General features: G+C 43.5%; 1 protein-coding gene across 1 annotated transcript; it reads left to right on the forward strand.

The window, feature by feature from the left end:
• Nucleotides 1-6595: 6595 nt before the first annotated feature.
• Nucleotides 6596-12007, forward strand: LOC141092455 (uncharacterized). The gene is made up of 5 exons (XM_073578619.1): nt 6596-7347; nt 7596-7748; nt 8698-8859; nt 11203-11343; nt 11551-12007. Exons 1-5 carry the CDS (start codon nt 7170-7172, stop codon nt 11685-11687), a joined length of 771 nt encoding a protein of 256 aa, XP_073434720.1. The 5' UTR covers nt 6596-7169; the 3' UTR covers nt 11688-12007.
• Nucleotides 12008-12360: the final 353 nt, after the last annotated feature.

The raw sequence follows: 12360 nt of genomic DNA on the forward strand, positions 1-12360 counted from the left end.
ACGAGTATCTCCCCGATCTCCTCCAGGTTGCCCAAGCGGGAGGATCACTGGAACAAGTGCCCCTGGGCTCCCATTTATCGGATATACAAAAGGACGATATTGTCGCCGTACTAAGGCCGAGGGCTGCTGCTTTCTCCTCAAAGCCGGGGAAGACTACTCTCACCAGTCACCATGTGGAAACCCCCGGACAACGCCCCATCCAGCAGGCTGCCTACCGGGTTCCAGAGGCTGTTCAAGGCATGATAAAGAACGAACTGGAGGAGATGAAACAACTGGGAGTTATTCAGCCATCTCACAGTTCTTGGGCCTCTCCTGTCATCCTGGTCCCCAAGAAGGATGGTACAACACGATTCTGCGTTGATTACAGACGACTAAATGATGCCACCAAGAGTGATGCTTTTCCCATGCCCAGGATTGATGATCTATTGGATCGTCTGGCCAGTGCCCAATTTGTGACCACGTTAGACTTGAGCAAGGGGTACTGGCAGATACCCCTAACGGAGGACGCTCGGGAGCGCTCAGCCTTCATTACTCCATTTGGGCTTTATGAGTTCCTGGGAATGCCCTTTGGGATGATAACTGCCCCCGCTACTTTCCAGAGACTGGTGGATCGACTGCTACAACAATGTCAGGACTTTGCCTGTGCTTACTTAGACGACATCGTCATTTTTAGCACAACCTGGGAGGAACATCTTAAACACTTGGGCATAGTGCTGGACTGTATCCATACTGCAGGACTGACCATTCGCCCTGATAAGTGCCAAATAGGGATGGCTGAGGTGCAGTACATCGGGCATAGAGTAGGGGGTGGGACACTAAGGCCTGAGCCTGCCAAGGTGGAAGCCATTAGCATCTGGTGTAGACCCCAGACTAAAAAGCAGGTACTTGCGTTTTTAGGAACTGCTGGTTACTATCGCAAATTTGTTTCTAATTTCAGCACCTTGGCAAAGCCCCTAACCGACCTGACCCGCAAGAACATGCCTAGGAATGTGACGTGGACGACGGCATGCGAGGATGCCTTTTCAGCATTAAAGATTTCCCTCGTCACTGCTCCTGTCTTGGCTGCCCCGGATTATAAACGCAGGTTCCTTGTGCAGACAGATGCATCCACCTTTGGGATTGGGGCAGTACTTAGCCAAGTGAACGCCGCCGGAGAAGAACATCCTGTTGCTTTTGCCAGTCGGAAACTACTGGATCGGGAAGTTGCCTATGCCACTATTGAAAAGGAGTGCCTTGCCATCGTATGGGCGCTAAAAAAATTGCAGCCCTACTTGTATGGCAGAGACTTTACAATTGTTACAGACCACAACCCCCTCACATGGCTGAATCGCGTATCAGGGGACAATGGAAGATTGCTGCGGTGGAGCTTGTCCTTACAACCCTACAGCTTCTCCATCCAATACAAGCGAGGAAGCCAACACCAGAACGCCGATGGACTGTCTCGACAAGAAGAACCATAGGCTCCCCAGGCCGACCTACCCCTGCCACTGTACAAGGAATTTTAAATAACTGAGCAACGTGGACTAAAGTGAGCAGGCCAGAGGTCTGTGTAGACCTCATGGCGTGCTCACTTATGGGGGGGAGAGGTTGTGATGGTGTGATATGTTATGTGGATGTCATTTTTTGTATATTCCTATTTTTAACAATTCCAGTTATTTTCATAGTGTTTTTCTTATTACATTGTAAGTCTACAGCCTCACTGTATCTGTCTCTTGATGACCCCTGTAGTGCATTAATCCCTAAGGCCTTTTGTTCTCCTCTGGGAGGCAACTTGTTTGACTACCTCTGGACAAGGAAGGGGGTCGGGGAAGAACAGCAGCTGGACAAGTCAGTTCTGGTAGAGACAAGATGGTGAAAAGGCTGCATTTCAGAGAGAAGGACCCATTTTTATCCTCTGGTGCTAGAGTGTTTTGGAATCTCGTTTCCCTGGACATTTTATCCTGATACTGGACTGCATTCTTATTCTGGACTATCTTATCCTTTGTGTGGTGGACTGAATATGGACCTTTTCGTATTTTTGCCTGAATAAAGGTCTTGGAATTGTTCACTCTTCGCTTGCTCTGTTGATTGTGTGATACCAGAGAAGGACCCCGTGACAATAACAAATTATAATTATCATCCATCCCATAGTCCCATGCCCATATACCCATCATACATCCTTCATCTCATAGTCCCATGCCCATATACCCATCATACATGTCCTCCATCCCATAGTCCCGTGCCCATATACCCATCATACATATTCTCCATCCCATAGTCCCGTGCCCATATACCTGCCATACATATCCTCCATCTCATAGTCCCATGCCCATATACCCATCATACATATCCGCCATCCCATAGTCCCGTGCCTATATACCCATCATACATATCCTCCATCCCATAGTCCCGTGTCCATATACTCATCATACATATCCGCCATCCCATAGTCCCGTACCCATATACCCGTCATACATATCCTCCATCCCATAGTCCCGTGCCCATATACCCATCATACATATCCACCATCCCATAGTCCCGTGCCCATATACCCGTCATACATATCCTCCATCCCATATTCCAGTGCCCATATACCCATCATACATATTCTCCATCCCATAGTCCCGTGCCCATATACCCATCACACATCCTCCATCCCATAGTCCCGTGCCCATATACCCATCATACATATTCTCCATCCCATAGTCCCGTGCCCATATACCCATCATACATATCCTCCATCCCATAGTCTCGTGCCCACATATTTCCGTCATACATATCCTCCATCCCATAGTCCCATGCCCATATACCCATCACACATCCTCCATCCCAAAGTCCCGTGCCAATATACCCGTCATACATATCCTCCATCCCATAGTCCAGTGCTCATATACCCATCACACATCCTCCATCCCATAGTCAACCATTATGACATCATAATGAGCGGCGGCAGGGCTTGCAACCTATGATGACATCAGCGTCACCATGGCAACCATTGTGACATCATAATGAGGGGTGGGCTTGATACGCACACACTGCTTCCCCAGTATGCAAATAGGGGCATTATGACATCACAATGAGGGGCGGGGCTTGACGCGCACACACTTTTTCCCCCTGTATGTAGATAGGGGCAAAATTGTTTGGTGAATTGGAACGCGCGGGGTTAAAATTTCGCCTCACAACATAGCTTAGGACGCTCTCGGGGTCCAGACGTTTGACTGTGCCAAATTTTGTGGCTGTAGCTGCGACGGTGCGGATGCCTATCCCGGACATACACACACACACACATTCACACATACACACTTTGAGCTTTATATATTAGATATCAGAAATTTGACAAAAAAGTAAAAAAAATGCAATTTTCAAACTTTGAATGATTATCCCTCTATTTCAGATAGTCATTCCACCCAAAAACATTAATAAACAACATTTCCCTCATGTCTGCTTTACATCAGCACCATTTTTAAATCTCTCATTTATTTTGTTAGCCTTTTAGGAGGTTTAAAAATGTAGCAATAATTTTTCATTTTTTCAAGGAAATTTACAAAATTTTTTTTTTTTAGGGACCTATCAATGTTTGATGTGACTTTGGGGGTGCTATATATTGGGAAACCTCAAACATAATACCATTTTAAAAACGTCACCGCCTGACACACCGCTGTCAGGTAGTTTATTAACCCTTGAGGTGATTTTCAGGAATTAATGCAAAGTGGTATAGCAGGAATGAAAAAGTGTTTGTTTACCACCTAAATGTCACTAACTTCTGAATCGGTCGCTATAGCCGGGAGACTCTAAGGCCGCTATTTGGCCATGAACCGCTATGGCAAACATCAGGACCACACAATCATGATCTCTGTGTGTCAATTAGATTAAAGAGGAAGCCCTCACAATTTATTAACCATTTATTTGATATAGTCACTTTTGACAGCAGCAACTAAGGGGTTAAACAGATATGGACGATGTCAACACTGATCGTTTGTGATACAGCAAGTTGTCAGCTATAGTGGACAGCCAAAAGCTGCTGGATTGTCACCTGTATGGGGATGATATTCTCTTATATCTGAGGTCCGTTAAAAGACGTATTGGCTGTCATTAAGGGGTTAAGAAACACATATAAATGGATGAAACTGCTTGTGTTCCGCTCCTCTGTGATGTCACAGTGAGATCACCATTGTGACATCACTCGTGTTCCGCTCCTCTGGGAGATCACCATTGTGACATCACTCGTGTTCCGCTCCTCTGTGATGTCACAGTGAGATCACCATTGTGACATCACTCGTGTTCCGCTCCTCTGGGAGATCACCATTGTGACATCACTCGTGTTCCGCTCCTCTGTGATGTCACAGTGAGATCACCATTGTGACATCACTCGTGTTCCGCTCCTCTGGGAGATCACCATTGTGACATCACTCGTGTTCCGCTCCTCTGTGATGTCACAGTGAGATCACCATTGTGACCTCACGGAATGAGGGGTTATATGGAGTGACACTGCAGGAAGAGGCTTTGTCTGGAAAGACTCACTGTGTGTTACACAACAAGCGATATTCCTCCGGGATAAACTGCTGTTTTAAATTTCTTCTGATTGTGACTGAGCTATTAAGATCTGTGCAAGGCGCTCCTATCAACATCCGCCGCCCGCATTCCGGGGCTTTGGCCCCTGGAGGTAAGTGTTTTCCCAGATATTTTTTCAATATGGGGTTATTGTTAGTAAGTCACATGGTACATTTCTTGGAGGATTCTTCATGTGTCACTTGTAATTCCAGGAGCCTTCTCCCATCATGTATTCCCTATTCCAGGCTCAAACAAATTGTAAGCTTGAATGGAGATCCCATGTAAGCGAAAAAGAAGTCACGTGTATCTCTGATCTTCATATGTGTGACTTCATCAATACTTTGGGGGAAAATAATTACAAATTTAGGGTAATGTCATGATCCAGGTCGGGGTTTGCTTCTTGCTTTTCTTTCCCCAGCCTGGTCATAGAGGGGTTAACTTTTCCTGCCTCTCTTTGGTTCTTGGGTGGCTATGTATTGGTGCTGTTTTTGGTGGCCTTTGTCAGTGATAGCTCTGGTCCTTGGCTTGAGCAGCTGATCTGTATACCCTATCTGTATACAGTAAGTGCTCCGCAGTTGCATTACAGGTAATGGGGGAATTTCTCCAACTTGTTGGGATTTACTATGTTCCTGATCTGTTCAGTCCTAGAGTTCAGGCCCCCATACACATGAGACCAGTGACAGACCAATTCACCAATATCAGCAGCTCTGCTGACAGTCCAAGTGTTCATCCTTTTGTTCCCAGCTAAATAAGCTGCCAGAGGAATCTACCAGCGGCTTTCTTACATAGAACACTGGTGCGATCGGCAGAGTTAGCGCTCCTGTGTATGGAGGAGTCAGGAGAAATATCTGCCGGCTGAACAGATCAGCTGAACCATGGGCCGACTGCTGTGTGTTGTCCCCTTACTCATAGGAATGGTCCTAGGTCTGGTTACGTAAATGAGGTGCAAAATATAATGTCTATATTAGTAGCTCCAAATATCTGACATCTATTCTTTTCCTCCGGCAGAATACTTCATTATGGTTACTCTACATCCAGCCGTCTTCTTCTTCCTTGGATTCTTCTCCGGTGTCATCTGTACCATCATCTGTGGGTAAGTCTTATACTGATTTATGGGCTACACGGGAGTCTAGAAGAAACATCCCATCTTCAGGTCATCACACGATTCAGGAAAGGGAATCATCTAGAGAAGATGCTTAGTGGCTCATAAACTGGCTCTGACCGGTCCGAGCACAATGGACTTTTCTGTAGAACTGAAAAAAATGCTGATTGTCATAGATCACAAAAATGACTGCAGATCGGGAGAGACAAAATAGACGACGAAAAATAAATGTCTTCATAACATTCTGCAGAACACAGAGAGACTTTACAATTAGTAACATGACTTCTGTTTTATCACTTTATAGACTTCTGATCAAGAAATTCTGGAGAAAAGACAGAGAGAATAGGACTGATCCTGAGGGTACGTACAGCCTGACTAACCCCACATTATTATCTATCTACACACAAATACTTCTTGGCGGCTTTTCTATTCCATGGACGCAGTCCACATTGTAAAGATGAATAATTACTTCAGTCATATTCGGATTAGTTTCTTTCCGTATATGAAATCTGTTTCAGAGTACGGTCACACTAGGCGGTTTTTTTTTTTGTTCAGCGTTTTTTTTCTGCAGTAAAACCTGATTTCTTGGCAGGAAAGAAGCTGCAGAAGCAAAATCTGTTTTCCTTGTTTTGTTTCTTGCATTTTGCAGCGTTTTTGATGCTTTTTGTTGTGTGTTTTTTGCAGCGGTTTTGGCGTGCTCCATTTCTCTCTCGTGCATGCTGATAAAGTTCAGTGCTAAAAAGAAAAGTCCTATTCCATAGAATCAGGTTCTAGCACAAAAAAATACAGCAAAGCGCGATACTTGCATCTTCGGTGCGGATTTTCAGGGGTTTTTCACCACCCATTGAAGTCAATGGATGAAAAACGCTGAAAAAAACGCTGAAGAAGTGACATGCTTTCCGTCCAAAGAAACCTGCAAAGCACAAAATACCGATGACAAAGAAGCAATGTGTGCGCAGGAGATTTCTGAAATCTCGTCGGTTTTGCTGGTACTGTAAACCGCAACTGAAAACTAGCATAAAAAAACACAAAAGCAACATTATAAACTAAAACTAATCTCTTAATAGATCTTGACAGTGAATTTACTGTAGACTAAAAGGAAATAATCTAGAACAAATATAGAATATTTTTCTTTTGAAATACTGATTTCAATGCTTTGTGTTACAGGAAAACAGACTTCTCGTCATGGACCCATGGCTGGCAAGAGAGATGCTCGCTGTCAAAACAAAATCCCTTGGCCGGGCTACAATTCTTGCATCAATCTTAACTACGGATGTGACGATATGAGCACCACGTCATCTGACGGTAAGTTCTCAGGATTTTATACCATGCACTATTAGATGTATTCAACAGGAAAAAAAACTGCCTAATAACAAAATCTCTAAAAGGAGCATGTCGGTGACTAACCCCATACATAAAATATTACTCCGAGGGATCAGTCTGTCTGTTTTCATAATTAATCGTACCATTTAGAGATTATGATACCTGTATAAATTTTAATATTCGTAACAAACATATAGAAGCTTTTATTTTATCAATGCTAATGTCAATGTTCTGTGTTACAGATGATGCAGATGATGATGATGATGATGCTCCTGATGGACTGATGGCCACAGAGACAGATGTCGTCAAAAACAACGATGACTCTTCTTCTGGCCCTGGAAATGTCGTCAGCAATGGAAACCCAGATGAGGATGTGATCGTCTCCTCCAACAGTAAGTTCTCAGGTTTTCATCATATGTTTAGCAGAAAAAAAAACTTCCTAGTAAAAAAAAATCTCTAAAAGGAACATGCCGGTGACTAATCCCATACATAAAATATTACTCCGAGGGATCAGTCTGTCTGTTTTCATAATTAATCGTACCATTTAGAGATTATGATACCTGTATACATTTTAATATTCGTAGCAAACATATAGAAGCTTTTATTTTATCAATGCTAATGTCAATGTTCTGTGTTACAGATGATGCAGATGATGATGATGATGATGATGCTCCTGATGGACTGATGGCCACAGAGACAGATGTCGTCAAAAACAACGATGACTCTTCATCTGGCCCTGGAAATGTCGTCAGCAATGGAAACCCAGATGAGGATGTGATCGTCTCCTCCGACAGTAAGTTCTCAGATTTTCATCATGTTTAGCAGAAAAAAAAACTTCCTAGTAAAAAAAAATCTCTAAGGCCTCTTTCACACATCAGTTTTTTGCCGTCAGGCGCGATCCGGCTATTTTTTGTAAAACCGGATCCGGCAAAATGCAATGCCGGATCCAGTTTTTCCCCATTGACTTGCATTAGCGCCGGATCGTGCCGGATGGCATTGCGTTTCATCCGTTTTTTGCCGGATCCGGCAACTTGTCTCATTCCGGCGTCTGGAAAAAACGGCTACTGTAACGTTTTTTGTCTCCGGCGAAAAAGCCGGAAGCGCCGGATCCGGCGCTTCCAGCTTTTTGCTACAATGAAAGTCTATGGGCGCCGGAATGCGCCGGATCCAGAAAAAGACGGATCCAGCCACCGGATCCGGTTTTTTTAAGTCTGCGCATGCTCAGATCCAATTGGCCAGCCCCCAGGAACAGATATAACCTGCTAGACGGATCCAGCAAAAAAACGGATCCGTTTCTACAGTTCTCCAAAATTTATGCCGGATCCGTTTTTTCTAAAAATAGCCGGATCCTGCCTGACGGCAAAAAACTGATGTGTGAAAGTAGCCTAAAAGGAACATGTCGGTGACTAACCCCATACATCAGGGGCAGACATATTATTGATGCAACCACAGGGGCCCAAGAGGTAAGGGGGCCCATTTCCACCTACAAAGTAGGAGACATTTTGCATTATGATGAGCTATTGGACTGTAAAGGGCCTTTATACTATTCTTGCACAGGGGCCCTTTGTGGTTTGTGTCCGCCAGTGTCGTACATGAATGATACTCGGAGGAATTGGCCATTCTATTTTTCGTAATTAATTGTACCATTTAGAGATTATAATACCTTTGTCATTTTAATATTTGTAACGAACATATAGAAGCTTTTATTTTAATGATGCTGATGTCAATGTTCTATGTTACAGAAGAACAAGAGAATGACAACTCAAACGACAATGACGATGCTCCTCAAGGACTAATGGCCGAAAAGAGTAATGCTCTTAGAAACACCAATAACTCTTCATCTGGCCCTCTTTATATGGTCATCGATAAAAAGCCAGATGAGAATTTGATCATCACCACTAACAGTAAGTTTTCATGTTTTAAGGATTTTTTTTAACAGAAAACATCTGCCTAATATAAACAGTCTCTGAAAGAAGCGGGTAGGTGATTACCCCCAGTACACAGAGGTAACTTGTGGTTTGGTCCCCCTATTTCTATACTGTACTGTATTGTCAGCCTTTTTCCTTTGATCACACTCTTCATGATGCCCTACGCATGTCCGCCAGACAAAAAACTATTTGATTTTCTAATGTTTTTTAATAGACTATGATACTTTTAGATATATTTTTTTTTTAGAATATGGGTGAAAAGAGACTAATGGCTGTGTGAGGTCGTTATAGCGGGATCTCTTGGCAGTGTAGGATTTATATTGACTACCCCAATGAGCTTATATGTGGAACAGAGTGTGACCACTGATATATGGTAAAGGACTTAAAGGGGAAGTCAGCACCACGGGACCTGCTGATATAAAGGCCACACTGTGTAATGCAACACCTCCATCATTGCCTCCCCCCACCACCATCATTGCCTTCTCCCCACCACCCCATCATTGCCTCCTTCCCCACCACCCCATAATCCTTCCCCACCATCCTATCATTGCCAATCTCCAATACACACATCTCCAATACACACACAGCACCACTCTCTCTCACTCACACACACACACAGCACCACATCACTCTCTCACACTCACACACAAAGCACCACACCATATACACACAAACACACACGCATGCACGCAGACAGATACAGAGCACACTCACCTCTCCCCAAGTTCTCCACAGCACATCCCGGCAGCCACTTCTTCGCCGGCAGCTTTCTGTCTGAAACAGCCGCACGCTGAATGATATCAGCTATGTTGTCTCATACAGGACATGCCAGACAGGAAGCAGGATGCCGGGATGTGTGCGGGGAACTTGCGGAGAGGTGAGTGTGCTGTATATCTGCGTGCGTGCGTGTGTGTATGTGGTGCAGTGCAGTGCGCTGCTTTGTGTGTGAGTGTGAGAGAGTGGAGCGGTGGTGGTGGAGCTTTACATGCGGGCAGTGTTAGCTGCTGCAGCCTGCGGCTAACGCTGCCTGCTATTAAAGTAAAAAGGTATTCACTCCTTTCCACGCCCATGGGGGCGTGGGGAGGAGTGAATATTCATTTCTCTTTAGCAGCAGGGACAGGTTCCTGTCTCCAGCTGCTACTTCGCAGGCAGAGGGTGGCCCCCTATCACTCAGGGGCCCCATAGCCACTGGCTGGGGGCCCCTGGAGCAGTGGGGGCCTAGGTAGCTGCTGGCCAATATGCCAGCAGGTGTCACTGCCTGGGCCCACCAGAGAATCCTCCGGTTCTCCAGTGGGCCAGTACGACCCTGAATTCTGTGTAATCAGTGATCAGTGATCTAGACACGAAACTAGTAGTATTAAGAAACACATAAAAATGGATGAAGCTGCTTTATCTTTAGTGGCTACAGGTATCTCTGGTCCATCGTGACATCACTTGTGTGGATATACGATGCTCCCTGCCATGAGGACACAATTGTGATGTCATTGGGGATCAATAATGTGTAAGAGAAAAAAAAGTCACGTGCGTCTCTTATTTCCATATCTGTGATTTCATCAGTACTTTTGTGGGGAACAATTACAAATTTATTATAATTGGGGATTTTCTGCAACTCTGGACCTATGGCTGAAAAGAGAGTTATTTAAAAAAAAACAAACATCTCTGAGTCTGACCCCAGTTATGTAATTATCAGTGTCGACCTAGATGAGGATGTGGTCATCTCCTCTGACAGTAAGTTCTAGGCTTTTGTAACATATGTTTAATAGAAAAAAACAGTCTAATAAAAAAATCTCTAACAGTTGATAGCTGGTTGTTTGATCCTTCTGTTCTCATACTTCACAATTTAGCGGTTATAATCTGTCACCAGGATTCTGCTACCTCATCTGAGAGCAGCCTGATGTAGGCAAAGAGAAGCTGAATCCAACAATGTATAACTTGGATTACTGGGTGCAGCCATTCTCACACAATCAGAGCTTTTAGATTTAGCAATGAAGCAGAGTTGAGAAATCTTCCCCCGCCCACACCAGGCTCCGTCCATAGACAGTGAGCTGCTTATCACAGGAGGGGGCGTTGCCGGACCAGGAGGCATGTGCTCCTGAGTCACAGCGATACTAAGCTCCTGGTGCTAAAGCAACCATTAAAGGAAAACAACAGGATGGAGCTTGATAAGGGAGGCAGCATAGAAATCTGTATTTTCACCCCTACAGCAGGCTGTCTCCAGCTTACATAGCAAAAGCCTGCTGACAGATTGCCTTTAATATTGATTATCAAACTTAGAAGCTTTGATTGTAAAAATGTTAATTTCAATGTTACACCTTACAGGAGAAAAATGCGATGGAATAATTATTGGACCCAATGCCGAAAACAAAAATGTCCTTGGATACAACAAAATTTCTATTTCTGGTCCCGGATATGTAAAGATCAATAAGGACCCAGATGAGGACGTGATCTTCGTCTCTGACAGTAAGTTATCAGGCTTTTCTAACATATGTTTAATAGAAAAACAGCAGCCTAATAAAAAATCTCTAAAAGGAGATAACTGGTTGCTTGATCCTTCTGTTTTCATACTTTATAATTTAGCCATTATAAAACCTGTAAAATGTTGATATTCTTTAACAAACACAGAAGCTTTTATTTTAGTAATGTTAATTTGAATGTTACACCTTACAGGACAACATTTGGATAATAGAAATATTGTAAATGACAAAGCTGCTCATGGACCCACTGCCGAAAACAGAGATGTCCTCAAAAACATCAACATCTCTACGCCTCGCCCCGATCATGTAATCATCAACATGCCAGATTAGACTGGTCACCGCCTCGGACAGTAAGTTCCTTTTTTTCTTCATGTTGTTAAGAAGAATGCTTAATACCATAATATAATCTGTTGTAATTTCCATAACTTGCATACATTAAAAATCTGCCATTTTAAGCAATATATTATTGAACAGCAGTTCAAGCAATTTCTTAAAACTTCCTGGCCCTCAATCTCAGACCAACAGAGAAGAATCAATGTCCATTAATGAACAACTCATTTTTTATACACTATCATTTACAAAACAAGAGGGCAGAGAACTTATTTCGCCTCCTCCTCTGACTCCTCCTCCGTCTACTCCGCCTCCTCAAAATTTTGAAAAACATCTTGGCCTGGACAAAGATGTAGAGCAATATAAAGTCGTTGTGAAGTTTGTTTTTCAGGAACTTCTGGCCTATGCCAACAAAAACCAAATGTAAGGTTTTAGAGCTTCATAAATATGTTTTATGATCTATGTTATGTATTAGTATTAACAGGCAATAGGCTAAATAGTTAGTAATTGGGCACTAATGACCTAAATGTCGATGAGTTACTTTTCTTTATGCAAGCTAAATCATCAGTCTATGAGCCAAGATTTGCTGGACTACAGCAGAATGGGTGTTGTCATTGTCAAATCACGAATACAATAAATAGTATAATAAATCATCTTTAATAAATCACAATAC

Source organism: Dendrobates tinctorius, unplaced genomic scaffold, assembly GCF_039654945.1.
Source record: "Dendrobates tinctorius isolate UK_male_01 unplaced genomic scaffold, ASM3965494v1 ptg000059l, whole genome shotgun sequence".
Classification (NCBI taxonomy): Eukaryota; Metazoa; Chordata; class Amphibia; order Anura; family Dendrobatidae; genus Dendrobates; species Dendrobates tinctorius.

Bases quoted from the DNA above. Each gene is read 5' to 3' on its own strand.
- LOC141092455 (XM_073578619.1), top strand. From the start codon at position 7,170: ATGCTAATGTCAATGTTCTGTGTTACAGATGATGCAGATGATGATGAT. The intron at 8,860-11,202 runs GTAAGTTTTCAT...TACACCTTACAG, and splicing joins TTTGATCATCACCACTAACA to GAGAAAAATGCGATGGAATA. The intron at 11,344-11,550 runs GTAAGTTATCAG...TACACCTTACAG, and splicing joins CGTGATCTTCGTCTCTGACA to GACAACATTTGGATAATAGA.